This window comes from Ipomoea nil, unplaced genomic scaffold, assembly GCF_001879475.1.
Source record: "Ipomoea nil cultivar Tokyo-kokei standard unplaced genomic scaffold, Asagao_1.1 scaffold0761, whole genome shotgun sequence".
Taxonomy (NCBI): Eukaryota; Viridiplantae; Streptophyta; class Magnoliopsida; order Solanales; family Convolvulaceae; genus Ipomoea; species Ipomoea nil.
In genome coordinates, this window is record NW_017617189.1 from 350,001 (window position 1) to 374,285 (window position 24,285).

The following is a 24,285-nucleotide window of genomic DNA, read 5'->3' on the forward strand; positions in this document are numbered from 1 at the left end:
ATCTGTCCCTGAATGTAGTGTCAATATTGGCGCTGTGGTCAACCTCTACTTTAACTCTCGAAAGGATATTTCACACTCGTCATCCCACTGAAATTTGACTGTCTTTTTTTGTAACTCGGGTCAACGGTCGAGACAGTACTGAAAAGTCTTGCATAAATCTTCGGTAATAACCTGCCAATCCTAGAAAACTCCTCACCTCAGTTACTATTTTAGGTACGGGCCATTCTACCACGGCTTTAACCTTTTCCGGATCCACCGAGATGTCTTCCATAGTGATGAAGTGTCCTAAAAATGCCGCATTATCCTTCCAGAATTCACACTTCGACAATTTTACATAGAGCTGATGATCTCTTAGGGTCTGTAAAGCGGTCTTCAGGTGCTCCACATGGTGCATGGGATTTTTGGAGTAAATCAAGTTATCATCTATGAATACCACCACAAAGTCATCCAAATAAGGCCAAAATACGCGGTTCATCAAATCCATGAACACGGCAGGTGCATTAGTCAATCCAAATGGCATTACCGTGAACTCATAATGTCGTTTCCGAGTACGGAATGCTGTCTTTGGTATATCCTTACTTACCACTTTCAACTGGTGATATCTTGATCTCAAATCAATCTTTGAAAAGACTCCAGCCCCTCTAAGTTGGTCAAACAAATCATCAATACGGGGCAATAGGTACTTGTTTTTCACGTTGACTTGACTCAACTCTCGGTAATCGATGCATAGTCGCAAAATCTCATCCTTCTTCTTTACGAACAGAACTGGGGCTCCCCATGGTGAGACGCTTGGCTTAATGTAACCCTTTTCCAGTAGATCTTGTAATTGCTCCTTAAGCTCCAACATCTCCTTTACTGCCATTCGGTAGGGTACCTTTGAAATGGGCAATGTACCTGGTAATAAATCAATAGAGAACTCTACCTCTTGATCTAGGGGCAATCCTAGAATCTCCTCAGGGAATACAACGTGGAATTCTTCTACCACAGCGATGTGCTCGAGAGATTCCTCCTTAATGCTCAAGTCCTGGAGGGTAAAAAAATATCCCTTGCTCAAATAATTCCTCATCTTGACCATAGTTAAAAGCTTCACCCCAAGTCTCCCAACTCCACTTTTGTATGACACATACACTCATGCGGGCCATCTCAACACTACTTTCTGCTCGTCACATAGGATCTTGGCTCGGTATTTACTCAACCAATCCATTCCTAATACCACATCCATATCTTCCAATTCAAAATCGATGAGGTCTCCATGAAAGGTTACTCTAGATATAATGATAGACACGCTTTCATACACATCCCCACATGCCATCACTATCCCAGAAGCCAACTTAACACCCATATCTTCCTTGTAGGTCGGTTGCAACCCCAACTTGCTTACAGAGGTGGATGCAATAAAAGAGTGGGTAGCACCAAAGTCGAAAAGCACTACCGCCGATATGGTATTTATCATGAATGTGCCCGACACCACTTTTGTTGCCCTCTCCTGGTCCTGGCGCAAAGCGATGATGGCTTCTTATCCGTGGCCATCATCTCGCCTCGGTTCCATTTCCTCCTTTTTGTTCCACTGATTTCTCTTTTTCCTCTTCCAACTACCACACTTGGCAACTTCCCTGGTTGGCCCCAATTCCCCAAAGATGTCCATCTTGTTTTCTTCTCAAAGGTCGGCTCACTTTCCTCGATCTTTCTTTTCCTCTTGCTGTGTATATCAAATTGTGGCGGTTGGATCTCATCATGGCTGGCTGCATTCTCATAAGCTTGTTGTAGGGTTTGGAAGTTCATTACACTTAGGATATCTTGTGTGTATGCATTAAGCCCACGAAAAAACTTGCGAGCTCGGGTAACCTCATCAGGTGCTATGCTAAATGCAAACCGCACCAACTCCAAGAAACGAGCATGGTACTCCTGATCAGATGACCCTCCTTGTTTCAAGTGTAGAAATTCATCATACACGGCGGCTTTGACGTGCTCGGGTTATAACCTTTCTCTTAGTTCTGCCTTAAACTCCTCACATCCAAAGTCTTTTACCTGCCGAAGGGCTGGCCCATCCATACACCACCAATTGTTCGCCTCCTACTGTAGGTAGTACACTGCTGTGTCAACACGCTACTCAGGGAGACAACTGACAGCTTCAAACAGCTTGTCAAACGTGTGAATCCAGTCCTCAAGGATTGCCGGGTCCTCTTGTCCCATAAAACTCGGCGGGTTACGTCCAGCTACTCTTTTCATCGGGTCTCCTCCATTGTTCCCATTCAACAAAGCGTTTCCTATCACTTGTGTTAACCGGGTCAGCTGACGGAGGCTCTCTACAAGCTCAACGGTAGACTAGGTTCCAACTCCCGGGGTACGAGGGGTTTCCTCTCTCCTTCTTGGCAGCATCTTGCCGACCCCTCAAGCTACAGAATTAACACCTTAGTTAATAATAACCAAGGGTTATTCTCACTATTTCCTATTCCTAAAAGGAACAACACTTACAACAAGAAGGTACACTTTAGCAAATTACAAGCTCTACTTTCATACCAATTCATCAAAGAGACTTACCACATAAATGCACACCTTTCGGGCGCAAAGCCACTTCCTTACATAAGATAAGGTAATGCACATATACACAAATCATCAAGCATGCACAAGTAACTCTCCAGCTCATCGCGTCTCCTAAATGAATTAGAAAACCTTAATAGGCTGTTTGATTCACGGAATAGGCCGGAAATGGCAAAACATTCCCAGTAATGGGCCTATTCCGTTGTTTGGTAAACATTTGTATTCCCAGGAATAATGTTCCTGGGAATGGTCCATTTCTTATCCAGGGGGGAATAGCTATTACTGGACCCCCTGGTATTAGCCTATTACTGAACGTTCAAGAATATGTTTTATATTCTATTTTCTTTTTTACCCCTTTTTAACCTAAAAATATTTTACGTTAATCTTTCTCCCACTCACTCTCATCTTCTCTCGCCATTGCTCATCACATCTTATCTCGCCATTACTCTTCGCATCTTCACTCGTCACTCTATAATCGACATCAAATTGAAATTCTTCATTAAGGGGCTATATCAAGGTATTCTTCAAAACCTTTTTTTTTAATAAATTAAGTATTAATATTATAGAATTAATTTATATATATATATATATATATATATATATACACACACACACACACACACACACACACACACACACACACACACACACACACACACACACACACACACACACAATCTGCTGCACTCAGCAGTATATAGACATGTACAAAGTAGTATATATATTAATTGTATGTTTTATTTTCTATACTTTTGTAATTTCTATGTATTGCTGTTTTATATTTGTTTATTATAATCTGTATTTGAATATATGTGTTTTTGATACATTATGTATGAGTTATTGTTATAGTGTTGAGTATTGTAAGTTTTAAATTTAATTTGCAGTTATGGCTCGATTGCTTTAATAACTCGTACTGAAAGAAAGAAAAGATATGTAGTTGTGTTGCGTGTGTGGTTGGATATGTGTGCTTCTATGAGTTTATTATTTATAATAATGATGTCTACCTTGACTATTTTGTGTTCTAATAAAAAACGAGTGAAATCTTATATTATTAATACTTTAGGGTCTCGAGAGTTTATGTTACGAATGGTGTATTCGTGTGATAAAAATGTATATCTCAACTTAGGATGAATCGACATGCTTTTGTAAAGTTGTGTGCAATGTTACAAACTATAGGAGGGTTAAGGCCAACAAGAAATATGCTTGTTGATGAGCAAGTAGCAATATTTTTTCATATTATTGCTCATCATGTAAAAAATAGGATCATTCAAAACAATTTTCAAAGGTCGGGGGAGACTATTAGTCGATATTTTAATATAGTATTAAATGCTATTTTGGAACTCCGAAATCATTTATTCAAAGATCCTGAACTAGTTCCAGCTACCTCTACAGATCATAGATGGAAATGGTTTAAGGTACTTAAACATATCCCCTACACTTGAGTTAAACATATAATTACAATGTGAATGTGTATTTAATAATATTTGATATTATTTCTAGAATTGTCTAGGCGCTTTAGATGGAACATTCATTAGAATACAAGTGCCATCAGAAGATAAACCTAGATACCGATCTTGCAAGGGTGAAATTGCAACAAATGTATTGGGTGTATGTACACCTAATATGCAATTTGTGTATGTTTTTCCGGGATGGGAAGGATATGTAGCAGACAGTAGAGTTCTTCTGGATGCATTATCTAGAAGGCATCCACTTAAGGTCCATAATGGTAAGTATTACAATATTCAATTTCAAATATAATGTAATATAATATGCATTCTTATTAAACTATAAAATTATGTTTCTAGGTTGTTACTATTTAGTTGACGGAGGATATGCTAATAAGTGAGGGATTTTTGGCACCATTTAGAGGTCAAAGGTACCACTTAAATAAATAGTATCAAGGTCATCAACCGAAAACTCCTCAAGAGTTCTTTAATATGAAACATGCAGCTGCTCGCAATGTCATAGAACGGTGTTTTGGGTTATTGAAAATGAGATGGTCTATACTTAGAAGCCCATCATTTTATCTTGTTAGAATACATAAAAGAATTATACTTGCATGTTGTTTGCTGCATAAATTTATTAGAAATGAGAAGAATGTTGATCCTATGGAAGATGAATTGGTACAAGGTAACAGAATACATGAAGATGATGATATTACACAAATAGAGACTTCAGAAGTTTGGAATAATTGGAGGACATAATTAGCAAATGACATGTTGAATGAATGGATAACATCTGGAAATTAATGACATGTTCATTGATGTTTGATTTTTTTTTTATTTTTTTATTTTTGGGTAATATGGCGTATGAACAATGTAATGTGTTTAAGTTTGATGAATAAGTTATTATTTCAATTTATTTGTAGTTAAGAATGAATTCTCCCCCTACATCTGCAAACATTGGCTCTCAAAGTGTTAAGCAAACAAAAAGAAAGTGGACACCCGAAGAAGACATTATATTAGTGTCATGTTTGACCGAAATGCATAATGCAGCGAAATATAATTCCGATACACGGTTTAAGACAGGTTATTTATTAGAACTTGAAAGAATGATTTTGGAACAAATACCAAATTGTACTATTAAAGCTAAGCTACATATCGAGAGTAGAATTAAAACATTGAAAAAAGAATGGGACATTATTCATGATATGGTGCAAGATAAAGACACTAGTGGGTTCGGTTGGAATGAGCAAAAGAACATGGTTTATGCTGAAGATGCAATTTGGGAATCATACTTAATTGTAAGTATTTACCATTTTTTTTACTTTCATTTATTTTTATTAATGTATACGTACTAATAATTTATTTTATATGTTTATTATAGAGTCACAAATAAGCTACACCTTTGTATGATGAAGCTATTGAGATATGTGCTGAGAATATGCTTAATGCTACGAAGCTAATAAGCAATACAATGTCAGAGGTTGGTAAGAACTTGTCCGATGGTCTTCATTATGATCATGATATGGATATGTTTCAGAAGCTTGAGCGTGCATTAAAAGATGTTGATGATTTGACTTATGATGAAATGGACCTCGTTTCGTTTAAGTTCACTGATCATACTAATAAAGTAGTTTTTTTTTTCTCAGTCTTGATCCTGATCGAAGACTACAGTGGATAAGAAGATTCCTTGCTAGCAATTAATCATTCTTCATATTTATATTTTATGAACATTGCTACTATCATTAGATTGTTTTGAGTATTTTTTTAAAAATAACTTATGTTATTCTTCTTCTGCGTATTATTAAATGTTCTTTACAAAATTTTGTAATTTATTTGAATATTTTGTTTCATAATTTACAGATCATTGTTTTAATATTGTTGATAAGGAATAATGGTGATATGTTATTAGCAGCAAGTTGACCTGATATGATGATGATATATTAATTAGTAGTTGATTATGGAATGATGATTAATTGATGCCTAATAATAATAATTATAATAATAATAATAATAATAATAATAATAATAATAATAATAATATATTTTGTACAAGGGCATTTATGTCTTTTAAACATATATTCCTTTTCTATTCTTTAACCAACCAAATGTTGGAATACAATTCCTAAATTCTATTCCTTTAGCCAACCAAACAATAGAATACAATTCATATTCTATTCCTTACCTATTCCATTCCTTATGGAATAACATTCCTATTCCCTTCAAATTTATTCCGTGACCAAACAACACGTAAAGGATTTTAGCTTAAAGTTCCAAGCTTAAGTACTCCTCTTATAGACCATCTTTCCTTGGCTCCTATAGTCACTTTTTCACTTCCCTAGGATGTCAACCTAGAGCTCTGATACCAACTTGTAACACACCCAAAATACAACATACGAGCCTAGATAAATTCATAACTTAAAGGTAGAAACATGGGTAAGGATATAGCTAGAATTAATGGGATCATCATCCACTAAGTATCTGTGGATGCTACCACTATAGCTATCCATACTCAGATGGCTACCCGGCTAAGATACAAAAGATAAATCTCCCAAATAAAAGGATAGGGTTCACAGACCCAAACAGCTTGAGTCACAACTCAACAGCTAGCATAACAAGGCTCACAAGCCTAAGTGTATAAGCACTAACCAAAAACATAAAGTATATTACAATAAGTCCATAGTCTAATCACCAAGCCAGACATAAGCTAATGGTAGCTGAACACTAGGAGTTAGAAGCAAAAATACTAGAATGATTTTTATCTACTTCTACGCGCGCTCAGCATTCAATCATCAAGTCCTGAAATGGGTTAAGTAAAAGCATACAAAAGGAACCCGGTTAGCATAAAATGCTAAGTATAAACCACTCAACCCTGTAAAGTAAATATAGGTTTGGAAAATAAGTAGTTTTGACATTTACACATAACTTTACACGTAGGATCATAGAGGATAACACAAGTATATATATATATATATATATATATATATATATATATATATATGTATATGTATGTATGTATGTATGTATGTATGTATGTACATACCAACTAAATAGACATATAGATGTGAATAGAGTAAACTCACCTACATGCTTACACAGTTAACAGACATCCTTTAAGTGTTCATACTCCACACCAATAGAAGTGAGTAAAGAATAGAGTAAACGGAATAGGAATTCATAAGTAAGGAAGTATCAAAGTAAAGTGATCTTAAAAGATATATGTTTATACATATATATTTATATTTAATAGATACACTCACCCTCGAGAAATGTATCATTTGCTTTATAATAATAATACTGGAGGTAACATAATCATTCTCACATCTGTATCATAAATCTCATGGATCATAACTGTATCATCAATATCATCTGAATCATCATAATGGTGGGGAGGCAGGAATTTCACCATACGTGAATGAACCTATCCGGGCACGGTAGTACATGACCGGCATAATATCATCTCGCCCACAAAAAACATTCATTTTGGAATCAGGACCGTACCTTCAGTGTGCAGCCCCCTAACTGGGATTCCAAGCCCAACGAGTAGTATCGAAGCCCTAGTAGCCCAGGATTTTTTTACCAAGCTACTTCATCAATTACTGTCCAGGATTTTACGACCGGACTCACTTTCATCATATCATTCATCATTTCCTTCCGAGGGAACAATAGTTCCAACAGGACCACCAAAATATACTTTTCCTCACACATTTGAAAATATAAGTAGTATAGCATTCTAAGACCGTTCTTTCTAAAACAAATTACATATTTGATGCTCATTTTGGAAATAGGATATAGATATAGCGTTCGAAAATAGGGAAAGGGATAGGTGATGGAAGTATAAGTTTTATTTGATAAAGGATGGGTAAACATATACATATACAATACCTTATATATAATTAAAAAGGGGAATAATTATATATAAGTGTTGTTGTAATTTCGGCCTATCAACTTGTTAGTTCTCGCGTGATAGTTGTACGGTAACGCATCGATTGTATGTATGAAGAATATTGCAATATGGAATGGAAGAGTAGAGAGAAAAATATAACACAAGAATGTAGAACTCAAGAACACAAGTTCACCCTTTCATTATGCCTTGAACATGTATATATATACATCCATATAACCCTTCATTTTCTATAACATAAATAATGGAATAAATATAAGGCAAATGAAAGGTCTTGTGATAATGGCCATAATAATAATAATATTTATAACACTCCCCCTTGGCCATTATCAAACTATACTCATGCCTCGTTAAAAACCTCGCTAGAAAAACCCAGTGGGAAAAACCTAGACGAGGAAAAGAGTACACGAAGTATGTTGATCCATGTGTTGCACCGGTTGCCTCATTAAAAACCTTAGCCTAAGAAAACCCAGTGGGAAAAAAACTTAGCCAAGGAAAAGAGTACAAACATAAGCCTTCTGGGCATAATCTTCAAGATTTCAAGAGTCTTCAGGACTATCCACTCAAGTGCACCAACATCGGTTGCCTCATTAAAAACCTTAGCTTAAGAAAACCCTGTGGGAAAAACTTAGCTAAGGGAAAAAGAGTACAACCATATGCTTTCGTAGCATAATATTCAGGATATCAAAAGTCCTCTAGATTGTCCATTCTAGCACAGCTAGGCGTTGTCGCTCCCCCTGAAGATAACAATCTTCTAAGCCCACGCATCCCAATTTTATGAACATATTACTCAAAAGTGGATGTAGGCAGAGACTTAGTGAACATATCTGCAAGATTGTTCAGTGGGGAAAACATTCTCAATAAGAATTTTACAACTCTTCTAGAGTTCATGTGTGTAGAAGGATTTAGGTGCAACATGTTTTGTAAGGTTCCCCTTAACAAAACTATTACTTGCTTGTGCAACACAATCTTATTTGTCCTCATATGGGACATTGGGGGTAAAAATATAACATAACCAGTTCTGAACTTGGCATCATAGGGATAAAATAAAAGAGCTAATGCCCAAGTTGCCCATCAAAACCACATATTGGTTTCTCACATAAACGTCAAAATCTTTGTACCTCGAAGGTGTTGGAGGATATGTTAAATACCATTCCAATTTTCATTGTAGGGAGAAGCACTAAATCTTGCTAGCAATTTCATCGCAAATTCAATATCAGGCCTGATGCGATTATGGAACTTCTAGTTCAATAATAGTGCTCCAATAGCAATGAAGTAATGGACTTCCGGTCCCTAAATATCCTCATTATAACCTTCGAGTCTAAATGGTCATTTATCTACTTCAAGAGATTATTGGACAACCGTTTGTGTGATAAGTAAATAATACTTGTCTATATAAAACATCTTCAAGATATTTTTTTAAGTAGGCTAACTGGTGTATAAAACTTCTTCAAGGAGAAGCTCGATCTTCAGGTCGAGACAATACTTGGATTTCTAAGTCTTTTATTTTAAAACTCCATCTTTCGGCATGAGCTAATATCACCAAGCTCTCTATGTGTTTCAATGATATTTAAACCATCAATATCGACTGAGATGATAAATAAATAACTCCATTAGCAATTCTTTAACGAACACATAATGGTACATATTATTTATACATTCCTTCTTCGGGAGGAAAACACTCAGTCAATAATATTCAAGTCATACAAACACTTTAGTAGTTTAATGATACACGTTGAGATTTTCACTTTCCACATTCCAAAAGTGTTGAATCCATCGGGGATTTACAAATAAATATTAGCGTCTAATGACCAGTAAATTACGGTCATGACGTTCATCAACTGCATATCTAAATTCATAATTCACTGCCAATAATGTTAATTTGCGAAATGTAATGCCATATGTTGTGGGAGAGAATATTTGATCAAAATCAATTCAGGGTCTTTGCGTAAACCCTTAAGCTACCAGTCTCGCTTTATATCATACCACCATATTGTTTGTATTTCTCTTTCGTACAAACACCCATTTGTAACCTACATGGTTAACATTAAATGGTGTACGTGTTATAAAGAGAATACAGTTTTAGCGAGCTGAGCTGTACATGCCTTAATTGCTCCTTTATACGTAAAAAAAATCAAGGTACTACTGGTGCCTAGCTCTGGATCGAGATTCTCATATACTAAGAGCAATTTATAAGGCAATTGTGTTGTCGACAACTATAACATTTTTCATAAATTTCTCCCATATATATAAAATAATGACAATTTCTAATTCAAGCAGACTCTAGCCATTTCCCAAAGGTATTTTTATCTGGTCGTTCCGCATCCCAGTATTATGATTTTGGGTGCACCTATAATTTTACTGGGTTTTTCGCCTTCCAGACGAATGTCTTCTCGACGAATATCTGCAGGACATACTTCTTTAAGCGATTTCAAGAATGACACCATTTTATACTAGATTTAGCTTTTCGCGGATTATACCAACATGTCTCCACGCTTCTGGCGTCAAGGAGCATTGGTAGATATATATGGTCCACGTTGGGGAAAATATATAGGACCTAGTCACTCATGAGTATATATATTGGCCGATTAATTATCTACTGAACTTCTAGTTCAGTTTACTTCTTCTGAACTTCTAGTTCAGTCTACCTAGTACGTGGATTTAAATATTGAAGATCAATCATTCATAGAATTTCTCGGCATTCTATAAAATTTGAGATCTTATCTCCCCCTAATGCCGTGAAATGATCTTCATAAAGTGTGCAGTCAGCGTACCTAATTATATATTGATCCCTTATCATGGGCTCTAAGAATTTAAATAACAGACGGAGGTTTATAATCAACATATACATGCCCACAAAGGTACGCTATGGTGGTGATATAGGAAAAAGACTGCACACTGTGAATAAAACGCAGATGGGAAATGTTTTGTTTTATACCACGTACTAGGTTCTAGGGGAAATAATTATGATATGCAGTAGGTCAGATTGTGATAACCACAATAGCATATAAAACTGATGTCCCCAACAAGAAAAAAATATATAATCAGATATGAAAGCATACATATCAATTGATATTACAAGGGTACACAACAATCATAGGGAAGCTGTGAAGCTTGTCAAATAAACTATATCTTCAAGATCTCCCAAAAATCCTTATCCTCAACTTTACATTAGTTCACTCACTGGTTTGGGAATTGCTTCGTGCAAATTCACATGATATAATTCATTCCCTCATTTGCTTCGGGCAAACTAATATGAAATAATTTAGTCCTTCGTTTGCTTCAGGCAAATTGATATGATATGATCCATTCTATCTTCCAAACCAATAACATCTAAATCAATCATATCATGTATGGCATAAGTCAAAGATCATTCTTATAAAGGAGTATACCACTCCTTAAACAACACAGAATTGCACTAAGCCATAGTCGGAGAGGGATTTGTCATGTTGACATCTTAAATTTAGTCAAAAGATGATTATCATAATTTGTTGATAATAGCAATCCTTCCGGGATTGATATAAGATTTATGGAACAAATAATAATTCAATTTTGAATTAACAGCCAGTCAATTGCATACGAGAGTTATGTTGCATGCATGAGAAAAATTTCCATATATAAATAAGCAGGCAAACTAAGAGAATTAAATCTGAGAAGTAAACTTCCTCTGGAAAAGTTCCAGAAAGTAAAATTTCAAGAAGTAAATCGAGAAGCAAGATTACAGAGGTAAGCTTAGAGATGTAAGCTTAGAGAGGTAAACTTTTTGAATAGTCAATTCAAGTAGTAAAATTAGCAAGAAAAATCAGCAAAGTAAGGTCACTTTGCACTCATAATAATTTGCCTCCAAAAAAAAAAAACTTTGCACTCAAAAACACATTTGGAGTGTATATACTACTCGGTTACGCAATAAGTTATTGCGGCAATGAATTAACTTTTCGAGTGCTTCAGGCATAAGTTAACTTCTCGGATGCTTCATGCTTCAGGCATGAGCTAGCTAACCTTTTTATCCATGAATATATTTTCATGAATTACTCAAACATTATCATGACACCAATCATTTCTTCATCAATACCTCATCATTTCATTATCATCATTTATCACAGTATTTGCTTCAGGAAAATTACCTAAAAATCATCAAGATGAGGTACATTCTTCGACAACCAAATGCTTTGGTGTGCGGCACGTAGGGATCAATGCCCTTCAAACCCACATTGTTAGCAAACCTGCTTCGGGCTAGGATTTTGCCTCGATGAGTTTGGTCGTCCTTGAATATCTTGATCACTTTCTTTCTTATTCTGAGCTCAAAACTCATACCACACCGATTATAATTTCGACCGCAACCCCTTATAAAGTTTCTCAACTGGGTAACATTATGTGCTTCAAGCACCTATGCAAAAATCGACCAGACATGCATTTTGATTCTTCATCAACAACTAGTTATGTTTCTTAGCCACAAGGGGTGCTAAAATCAGCTTAGGATGCTTCTCATAATTTGTTGTCTTGTACTACTGCTGGAGTACAAATTACTCTCATGAAAAGTTGGCAATGTCTTTCCAATTAAATATTTCTCTGAAACTTCTTGTTTAGAGTTTCACTTACGAGACTATTTTGTGCATAGCTGAATTGTAATTAATCACTGACTTACATTATAATCTCAAAATTAAACATGAGATTAAACTAGTCAAAATGTGTCTAAGGAAGAACATTTGATGACTTCTGGTCGGAATAGTCCTTCAGGGACTTCCATTATTTCAAGGGGTTCTTTTTCAATCAGACACTCATTTTTTTAAGGTTGTGGTTCAAGTGGTGACGTATGAAAATGACAGCTTGTGCTTTTAGGCATCGGTGCTCTATGACTTAGCAACAAAAACTTGACTCAATTCTTTAGATGCCGAATATATTTCAATATCAAGAGCTCAAGCTAAATAATTGCTTCATTCATAAGTGAGCTCAATAAATTTACATTTTTAATGAAAGGCATGATCCATAAGATCATCATTTGATGCAACTTATACTTATAGAAACAGTAGTTGATATTCATGTGAAAAACATGTATTGTAAGCAAATTTCAAATAGAATGTGAAAATGGAATATTTCACATGTTCTCATATAGATTCATACTTCTCCATGTAGTCATTTTATATATATTTTTCAAAAGAAGCATAAATGTCAAAAATGGGAAATAGTACATAATCAATCTACATGATCAATATAGTAAATATTATCTTTTCCTAAGGCATGAAGTCATTTTAAGTGAATATAGTAAATTCCAATAATGGGAAATAGTGCAAGAATCATTGTTTCACTGGTAAATATCAAACACGTGTATATTTAACCCATATATATATACAGATGAACACATTTACATTTGCACGTACATACATACAATTTAACATATAACCACATGTATTTACCATTTCAAAGCATCATGGCATATGTAGAACCTAACTCATATACATGAATTGAGAGAATAAATAAAAATAATATGTATTTACAAATTCAAGTATTTACCAAAATTCTTAACCATGTCTTGATGATGAGTTCATAACTCAAAAGTTGTTAACAAATATGAAGAATTATCACTCATTTCATAGAAACAATAATTGAAGGTTCCAAACCAAACTCATAGCCATATATACACATAATATTTATATATAAACAATGGCATATGATTCAAAAACAAAAATTCATAGGAAAAATGAACCAATAGTACCGTTCACCGGAGATTGCAATAGAGACTCGTGCTGATAACGTGTTGTAATTTCGGCCTATCAACTTGTTAGTTCTCGCGTGATAGTTGTACGGTAACGCATCAATTGTATGTATGAAGAATATTGCAATATGGAATGGAAGAGTAGAGAGAAAAATATAACACAAGAATGTAGAACTCAAGAACACAAGTTCACCCTTTCATTATGCCTTGAACATGTATATATATACATCCATATAACCCTTCATTTTCTATAACATAAATAATAGAATAAATATAAGGCAAATGAAAGGTCTTGTGATAATGGCCATAATAATAATAATATTTATAACAAGTGTAAGTTTCTAAATTAAGAGATATTTATAAGTATACTAGTATGGATTCTAGAAATAGGGATGTATAAATAAATGGGTAAATAGATGAAACATCCTTGCATCATGATTCAGAAACTCACAATGAGCATTTCAAAGCATAATATGACATAAGAGGTTCCTTCCAAAATGATTTAGACTCATAAATAACATAATCATCACTTAGGCAATTTGAACATTTCAAGGCATAATATGACATAAGAGGTTCCTTCCAAAATGATTTAGACTCATAAATAACATAATCATCACTTAGGCAATTTATACATATATCAGTAGTAATAAAAATAATAAGGCATGCTTTATTTTGAAAATGGTTTGCAAATAATCCCATTTAAATTTTTTTGCCCGAACACATCAAGTCCCCGAGCTGCACGAGTCACCCAGACCCGCTAAACAGATCATAGCTATGCGGCAGAATTGCGAGCCCTACCGCAAAGCCCTGCGGTAGCCTTGGACATGGTTGAGCCCTGCCACCATGCCCTACCATGGGCGTGCGGGAATACCCCTCAGAACACCTAGTTCTGCGGGTAGTCCTACATGCCAACTAGAAGGGCAGAAGCAGTAGCCTCGCCAAAGCTTCCTTCCCCTTTGTTTTCCACCATTTTCAACAATAACACATTCCAAACTCTTAAACATCATAACCTATCAACAAATACACTATCATAGCTTCAATATACACCTCTTACGTTATCTCTAATCACATTTATTCACCAATATCATCACACAAACAAATAACACAAATCTCAAGATAAAAATATAGGTTTTAGAATTTCATGGGTTATATTTCAAGCTCTTTATCCTCTAGCTTGTATTGTTAAGCTATGCGAAGGATTGAAAGGAAGCAAGAAAGAAAGAAGAGTAAGTGAATTCAACATTATCTCACACTATTCTGATTACATGCCTTTAGGCTTATATACAAAGAGGACTTAACCAATACAAAGCTAACTGACTAACTGTATTAACTGATCTTCTTCAACAGTGATAACTGCCTTCTTGCAACAGTGTTAACTGCCTTCTGTTTGAGTGCTTATTGTATGTCCTAACACCCCCCCGCAAGCTGGATTATACATGTTATGTAGATTCAGCTTGGAGATCAAATAGTTGAAGTTAGTCTGAGATTGTGGCTTTGTAAAAACATCAGCTAGTTGGTTGGTTGTGGAGACATGTAGGAGCTTTAAGATCCCTTTTTGTAACTTCTCCCTTACCAAGTGGCAATCGATTTCTATATGCTTTGTCCTCTCATGGAACACTGGATTCTCAGCTATAGCAATGGCTGATCTGTTATCACAATACAATGTGGCTGGAGATGAATCAAGTATCCCAAGATCTTGCAGAAGGTAGGATAACCACTGCATTTCACAAGCTGTTGTGGTTAAAGCCCTGTATTCAGCTTCTGATGAACTTCTGGATATGGTGACTTGTTTCTTGGACTTCCAAGAGATCAGGGATGTGCCCAAAAAAGTGCAAAAGCCTGTAATTGATCTTCTAGTATCTGGACAAGAGGCCTAATCAGAATCAGTAAATCCCTTCAGTTGCAGGGTGGCTTTTGCTGAAAAGAAGAGGCCTTGTCCTGGAGATGTCTTGATGTATCTGAGAACTCTGTGGGCTGCCTGCATGTGTATATTGGTGGGACAATCCAGGAACTGGGAGAGCTGTTGAGTAGCATAACAAATGTCAGGCCTTGTTATTGTAAGGTAGAGTAATTTCCCTACCAGTCTTCTATACTGAGTGGAGTCTGCTAGTCTTTCCCCAGTGTTCTTGCTGAGCTTGACAGAAGTAACCATGGGGGTCTTTGCTGGTTTACAGAGTAGGAAGTCTGTTTCTTCAAGAAGTTCTAAGGTGTATTTCCTTTGAGTCATGGAAATTCCATTCTTGTTCCTTGCAACTTCCAGCCCTAGAAAGAACCTCAATGGCCCCAAGTCTTTGATATGAAAGACAGTGTCCAAGTGTGTCTTAATCTGCTGGACTTGCTTGACATCTGGGCTTGCTATCACAACATCATCAACATAAATGAGGAGAGCTACAAAGTCATCCTCTTTTCCTCTGATAAACAAGGATGAATCAGAGGCAGCTTGTTTGAATCCCATATGGAAAAGCTCCTGAGTTAGCTTAATGTTCCACTGTCTGCTTACCTGTTTCAGGCCATAGAGAGACTTCACTAGCTTGCATACCTATCCAGGTTTCAGAGGTGTAAAGCCAGGGGGTAGCTTCATGTAGACATCCTCATTTAGATCCCCATGTAGGAATGCATTATTGACATCTAGTTGGTGAAGAGCCCACCCTTTTACTGCTGCAACTGCCAAGAGCATCCTGATTGTGGTAATTTTGGCCACTGGACTGAATGTGTCCAAGTAATCCAAACCAGGTGTTTGAGTGTACCCTTTTGCAACCAATCTAGCCTTGTGCCTCTCAATTGTACCATCAGCCTTGAGCTTGGTTTTATATACCCACTTGCAGCCTATAGGTTCTTTGTTGGGAGGCAAGTCTGTGATGATCCAAGTGTTATTTGCTTGTAGGGCCTTGATCTCAGCTTCCATGGCTTCTTTCCAGCACTGTTCTTTTATAGCTTCATTGTAATTCCTTGGTTCTTTGGCTTGTGAGGCATTAACAGTGAAGGCCTTGAAGCTTTGGGACAGATTATCATAGGAGAGAACTTTGGACACAAGGTGTGGAGATGTTTTGCTAACAGCTACATTCTGACAGGTGTAGTCTTTTAAGTAGGTAGGAAGGACCCTTGTTCTGTTTGATCTTCTAGGTTGTGAGGTGTGTGTAGCTTCTGTAATTGTTGCCAGGCCATGGTCTACTGGAAGAGACTGAGGTTGGGACTCCTCACTGGGACCAGGGTGCTCATTAGTTGGCGTTTGAGAGGGATGTTCATCCAAGGAACCAGGGAAGGTAGAATCATCAGTTTCCAAAATAGCTGTCTGCTCAGAAGGCAATATAATGTCATTAGAGACTGGTTTATGTACCTCTTTAAATGGGAATATATCTTCATAGAAATAAACATCCCTGGATAGGAATATCTCCCTTGTCTGCAAATCAAGAAGTTTGTATCCCTTCACTCCAATGGCAAAACCCAAAAATAAGCACTTCTTAGCTCTTGGGGACATTTTGTCTCTTTTGCAACTGGGAATGGCAGCAAAAGCTAAACACCCCATCACTTTAAGATGATGATATTGGGGTGCTTTGTTGAACAAGACCTGATATGGTATTTTGTTCCCTATGACTGCTGATGGAAGCCTGTTGATCAAATAAACAGCATGAAGAATGCAATCTCCCCAAAGATTCTCAGGTAAGTTTGCTTGAAATTTTAAGGACCTTGCCACAGCTCGAATGTGTCCATGCTTCCTTTCTACTGTACTGTTTTGTTGGGGGGTATATACACAAGACATTTGGTGTATAATACCTTTACTTTTAAAGAAATCATCCATAGCAAACTCTTTCCCATTATCAGACCTAATGCATTTGATGCTTCTCCCAAACTGATTTTTGATTAGCTCATAAAATGTCTGTAGAATCTGCCTAACTTCTGTTTTCCTTCTTATTAGATATATCCAAGTTGCCCTACTGTGATCATCTACCAAGGTTAGAAAGTATTGATGACCATAGACAGTGGGAGTGTGATATGGTCCCCATATATCCACATGCACAAGATCAAAACAATTTGCTGAAACAGAAGAACTGGATTGAAATGGGAGTCTCCTTTGCTTTGCAAAATGACAAAATTCACAGGCACTAGGCTTGTCATTACAAATGTTACTGTCTAGAGTATGTAACAATCTAACTTTGTTTTTAGAAGGGTGCCCTAATCTAGCATGCCAGAAGCTACAAGCATTAACAGTAGGCATACAAGGATTTATAACAGGAAAAACAAGCTGGTAGAGCCCTCTCTTCAACTCAGCCATACCAATCATCTTCCCATGGTGCTGATCATGTATAACACACTGATTAGAGTGGAATAATATGTGGTAGCCTGATCTAGCTGTTAGCTCTCCCAATGATATCAAGTTGTAATTAAAGATAGGTACACACAGCACATTCATCAGGATAATATCTGCAGACAGTTGAGCAGTCCCAATATGGGAAACTGGTGCCTGACTTCCATTGGGCAAATCAACAAGAATTCCCTTAACTTCCTTGGGGTTTTGTAGCAGATTCACATTGCACACAATATGGTGTGTGGCTCCACTGTCAATTATCCATAATGGATTAGGTTTTGTCAGATTGCAACTAAGATTAACAACCTTACCTTCCAGCCTGCTATCTGGGATAAAATTTGCAGCTATTGCATTAGCTTGTGGAGTGAAGCTGAGAGGGGAAGTGTTAGCCTTCTCATATTGCATGAACTCTAAAAACCTCCTAAAATCATCTTGATGAGCCTGGGGAATATTCTGGGAACTGCCTTCATCTTGCACCACTGTCTGAACTTGATTAGCAGCCACTGAATTCTTGTTTCTTGGCTCCCAACCGGGTGGATACCCATGTTTCTTGTAACATTTATCGATAGTGTGCCCAGTATAGCCACAATAACTGCACACTGGTTTTTGTTTTTGAGCAGGGAAAGACCTTTTGCTGGAATTATCAACTAGGAAGGCACTCGTTCCTATCAGATTTTCTCCCAAACTCCTAGAATCATCAGCTGTCTGTCTCTCTTGTTGGGAAACCATGGCAAAAGCTTCACCAATGTCGGGCAAGGGTTTCATAAGCATTATTTGGTGTTTGGTGTTGGAGAACTTCTCACTCAATCCAATTAGGAAGGACGACAGCATGTCATTCTCCAGATAATCCCTAACCTTTTCAGACAGAGCTTTTCCGCATTGACATCTTGGCGAACACTCACAAGATGGCGTTGGCCTCAGAACAGATAATTCATCCCAAAGAAGCTTTAATTGAGTAAAGTATTCATTGACGGATGAATTACCTTGCTTGATCTGGTATATTTCGAACTGTATCTCAGCGATACGGAAGACATCCTGTTGACTAAATCGCTTCTTCAGGTCCTTCCAGATCCCTTCTGCCGTGTTGATCCAGAGCACACTTCTTCCAATAGTGGGTGAGACAGCTCTTAGAATCCAAGATAAAACCATGGTGTTGCATTGATCCCAATAGAAGTAACGAGGATCAGTTCTGTTGGGAATCGCCATGGTGCCATCCACAAAGACCATCTTATTCTTCGATCTCAAGGCCATCTCCATGGCTCTAGCCCATGGATGGTAATTGGATCTTCCTTCCAATTGCGCAGACACAAGCTGCAATGAAGGACTCTCATTCGGGTGGAGATGAAGAGGATCGATTATGTCTTTGGGGTCATAACTGGTGGGAACTGGAGGAGGGGCAGGTACAGGGTTCGTGTTGATTGAACTGGTTGCCATGTTCACAACGGGTGTGCGCCAAGCCATAGCCTCAAGGGCTCTGATACCATGTTAAGCTATGCGAAGGATTGAAAGGAAGCAAGAAAGAAAGAAGAGTAAGTGAATTCAACATTATCTCACACTATTCTGATTACATGCCTTTAGGCTTATATACAAAGAGGACTTAACCAATACAAAGCTAACTGACTAACTGTATTAACTGATCTTCTTCAACAGTGATAACTGCCTTCTTGCAACAGTGTTAACTGCCTTCTGTTTGAGTGCTTATTGTATGTGCTAATATGTATCCCTCCTCTTCCTTCAACTATGCCCTCCTCTCCACCTCCTAATACCCCAATCAAGATCATAATACACATATATCGTACACATATACACAACATTCATACATACATAAGCATAGGAAGTGAATGAAGAAGAATAGAAAGAGGGGAATAAGAAATGAGTGATTGGTCTAGAAAGGAAAGATGGTGATTTTACAGCTTTGAATTTCCTTGATGGCTTCTTCTTCTTGCAGGAGGAAATGCCCAAACAAAACTAGATATATAACCATTCCTCTCTTATTTAAATATACTAGTTTTTTACGCACATTACGCGATTGAGATTTACACGCATTACGCGATTGAGATAATGCCCAATATTTTTTTTTTAAATAAGTACTTTAAAGTATATCAATGCAAGATTATATTGGAATTGTTGATGCATAGATAATTGAATGTTAAATTTGCGTATTTAATTAGGCAATTCTAAGTTTACAAATGTAAGATAATATAGTCAAGATTGATTATAATTGTCAATAAAATAATTGTATAGGTATGGTTGAAACCAAATACGGGACATAATGTAGAGCAAATAAAAATTTGGGCATAAAATATTAAATATATACTAATATTGAAGAACTAATTGCTGATTGCCAAACAAGGACATTGCGAGATAATTTCATACTTCAATTTGTTGTGTGATTTGAATACTATTTTTGTCAATAAATTCCCCAAGTAGTTAATATGATTGGCTTAATTATATTTTTTATTTTTTAAAACAATCATTATTATTATTATTATTAGAGTAAATACCTAAAATGGTCCATCGACTATAGCTAAATTCACAAATTTGTCCTCGACTTTTAATTTCAACCAATTAAGTCCTTAAATTTGTAATTTTGACACGATTTGGTCATCAATCTATTTGACCATTTGTTGACCGTGATCGACGATCTCCAGAAGAACCTTCAGCTCTCGTCGGAGCACGTGGAGGCCTCCAGGATGACGTTGTACTGGTTCGGAAACAAGTCGTCTTAATCACTCTGGTACGAACTCAACTACATTGAATCCAAAGGGAGGATGAAGAAAGGCGACCGGATTTGGTAGATTGCTTTCGGCAGTGGATTCAAATGTAACAGTGCGGTCTGGAAATGCAACCCGAACCTTAAAAACCCGACGATGGGCCATGAAATTACATATATATCCTCAAAAATCACAGTCAACAAACGGTCAAATAGACAGAGGACCAAATTGTGTTAAAATTGCAAAGTTAAGGACTTAATTGGTTGAAATTGAAAGTCGATGACCAATTTGTGAATTTAGCTATAGTCGAGGGACCATTTTGAGTATTTACTCTTCTTATTATTATTATTATTAGTATCCCCGTCCCTGAATAATCATTATTCTTTATAAATAACTAAATAATATATATATATATATATATATATATATATATATATATATATATAGTTTTAGATTTGTAGTAATCACCCACCTTAAATATTATTGTAATTGTAAATATATTTATCTTCATAATTTTATCATAGGAATTCATACATAATAATTATTAAATAACAAAAATTTTATATATGAATAAATCTCATATAGGATATATTTTTATAACATATTTTTCGTGCATCGCACGGGACAAATTTTTTCGTGCATCTCACAAAATGACGGTCAGCTCTAGAAATTTGAGCAGTTATAGATGCCTTCTAATGGCATTAAGGCACAACCGGCAATCAAATTGCCATAAACGTGCAAGTGGAGCATACATTGCCAAGAAACAAACATGCCAACTGGTGAATTATTTCTCAACCTTGAAGCCCAGGGTTTCTCGGGATCCACCGGAGCTCTAGCTAGCAAACAAGAAAATCACTGAGCTAATCCGGATCGGCCGACTTAAAGATGCAAGATTTTTGTTTGGTAAGTTGAGGCATAGAAACATTGTAACGTGGAATTCGATGCTCACAGGATACATCCAACGTCGGGAAATGGCGAAAGCTCAGGACTTGTTCGATGAAATGCCTGAGCGAGACGTTGTCTCGAGGAATTTGATGATTTCTGGTTACATGTCTTGTAGGGGGAATGCATATATAGAATATGGAAGATATTTGTTTGATCGAATGCCCATGAGAGATATCATTTCTTGGAACACAATGATCAGTGGGTATGCCAAGATTGTGAAAATAGATGAAGCGTTGAAACTTTTTGATTGTATACCCGAGAAGAATGTAGTATCTTGGAATGCAGTCATTTCTGGGCTTTTGCAGAATGGTGAGGTGAAGAATGCTATGGAATTTTTCAAGAGAATGCCAAAGCGAGATGCAACTTCTCTTTGTGTGCTTGTGTTAGGGTTGATCCAGAATGACAAATTGGATATTGCTGCAAATGTACTGTTTGATTTTCTGAAAAGTGGTAATAAAAGCAGTGATCTTGTTTATGCTTTTAACACCTTGATTGCTGGGTATGGTGAAAGGAAGGATTGATGATGTTCGCCATCTTTTCGATCAAATTCCATTTTCTACTGATAAGGGTACAGGACAGTGTAGGAAATTTGAAAGGAATGTAGTATCATGGAATTCAATGATAATGTGTTATGTAAAGGCTGGGAATATGGTTTCTGCTAGGGAGCTTTTTGATCTAACGGTTGAAAAAGACACTTTTTCCTGGAACACAATGATAAGTGGTTATGTCCATTTCTCAAATTAAATATGGAAGATGGTTCAAATCTCTTTTCTATGATGCCAAATCCAGATGCATTTTCGTGGAATACGATAATCTCAGGGTATGTACAGGAAGGCAAGTTGGAACTTGCTTGTGACTTTTTCCAAAGAATGCCCCAGAAGAATCGTGTCTCCTGGAATTCATGATAGCAGCATATGAGAGAAATGCAGACTACAAAGGAGCTATAAGACTTTTTATTCATATGCAATTGGCAGGAGAAAAACCTGATCGGCACACGTTATCTTCGCTTCTAGGCATTTGTGCAGAAACTGTAGCTGTGTCTTGGTATGCAGATTCATCAGTTGGTAACAAAGACTGTCATTCCTGATGTACTGCTAAACAACTCCCTTATTACTATGTATGCCAGATGTGGGGCTATAATGGAAGCAAGATCCATTTTTGACAGGATGAAATTTTGCAAAGATTTAATCTCTTGGAATGCAATGATTGGAGAGTATGCATCCCATGGATTGGCTACAGAAGCATTTGAACTTTTTGACAGAATGAAGGAACTTAAAATGAAACTGCCTATATCACATTTATTGCAGTTCTTTCTGCATATGCTCATGCAGGTCAGGTGGAGGAAGGTCGTTTCCACTTTAAATCCATGGTTGATGAATTTGGTATCAAACCAGGACTGGAGCATTTTGCCTCTCTTGTGGATATTGTAGGTCGTCATGGACGAATTGAAGAGGCCATGGACATAGTAAAAAGTATGCCCGTGCAACCAGATAAGGTTGTCTAGGGAGCATTATTGAGTGCTTGCAGAGTGCACAGCTTGAACCGGAAAACTCTGGCCCTTATATATTACTATACAATATGTATATCGAAGCTGGAAGATTGGATAATGCCAATGAGATCAAGATGAGGAGGGAGAGAAATAGTGTAAAGAAAGAACCAGCCTACAGCATGGTTAATTCTATCTATCCATAATAAACTTTATCTAATTGAAAATCCTGTTACAATAATTGATTGTGGCATGAGATGTTCGTACGTTTGGCTACGCCATCATGTTAGAAGATGGCGATTGGTCAACACAAGGAGTTGTGGTGTGGGAATTTGTTTTTCATTAAGTGGGAGTGAAGCTGATTTTGTCAGCAATTGAAGGCTTTTCTTTTTGGTTTCATTACCCCCTGACATTGGATAGTCACATTATGGTCTAACTACTCTGGAGCTGAACTATTGTTAGATCCCCATTTGGATGGAGTTCTCGGTTCTCCCACCTATTGCTCTTTTCACAAGGCTCCAACCCAACTAAATTCCTTTAACCTGAACCAGTGGTCATTCATAGCAATAGAAGCCTATGGTGTCTCAGTAAATATGACAATCATGGATAATGCTCTCAATGATTCACTTCAAGGTAGGCACTACCGATATTTCTAGGGTTACATCTCATTATTTTATTTCAAGTTACAATATATATTTTTTGGTAAATAATGTTCTCCATTCTATTTGTTCCAAGTTCCAACCTTTGTTGGCTAGTTTCTGTGACAGGCTCACAGGCATACATCACATTATTTTTGTATCATATTATGTTTTCAGCTTTTGGCAAAGAGATAATGCTGGAGAATCTCACAGTTTCGCCCTAAGCTCTAAATTTTGAGAATTTTCCAAGTTTGATGGGGGAGAATGCCCGACTTTTCTTTTCTAGATATAGTTGGAGGTAACTTGCTTGTTGTTATGTTAATTAGTAGTTGTTTAGCATTTCGTTTGGCCATTGTATCCTGAATTCGTATTTTGACAACTGACATGATTATTTCATTTAGGATATTCAACGGTTGAACATGATAATGGGAAGGAACAGATGATTCATTGCATGAAATTGTATGGAGTATAAGAAATCTGGTGCTGAACCCTTATGTTGAACATATCCTCAACATGGACGTGGTAGGGCTAAAAATCTCTTTTTGCTTTCCTTACCATTTAAAATATCTGGAAAATCGTATGTCTCTTTCATTTTA

At 36.6% G+C, this 24,285-nt stretch overlaps 1 protein-coding gene and 1 pseudogene across 1 annotated transcript; both read left to right on the forward strand.

Annotated features, from left to right (window-relative positions):
* The first annotated feature begins 4,666 nt into the window (after positions 1 to 4,666).
* Positions 4,667 to 22,259, forward strand: LOC109176866 (pentatricopeptide repeat-containing protein At1g62260, mitochondrial-like). The gene is made up of 2 exons (XM_019326263.1): positions 4,667 to 4,671; positions 21,698 to 22,259. Exon 2 carries the CDS (start codon positions 21,724 to 21,726, stop codon positions 22,084 to 22,086), a length of 363 nt encoding a protein of 120 aa, XP_019181808.1. The 5' UTR covers positions 4,667 to 4,671; positions 21,698 to 21,723; the 3' UTR covers positions 22,087 to 22,259.
* On the forward strand, positions 22,190 to 24,130 carry LOC109176834 (annotated as a pseudogene).
* The last annotated feature ends 155 nt before the right edge of the window (positions 24,131 to 24,285 follow it).

Coding starts and splice junctions, on each gene's coding strand:
- LOC109176866 (XM_019326263.1), top strand. CDS start 21,724: ATGCCCATGAGAGATATCATTTCTTGGAACACAATGATCAGTGGGTAT.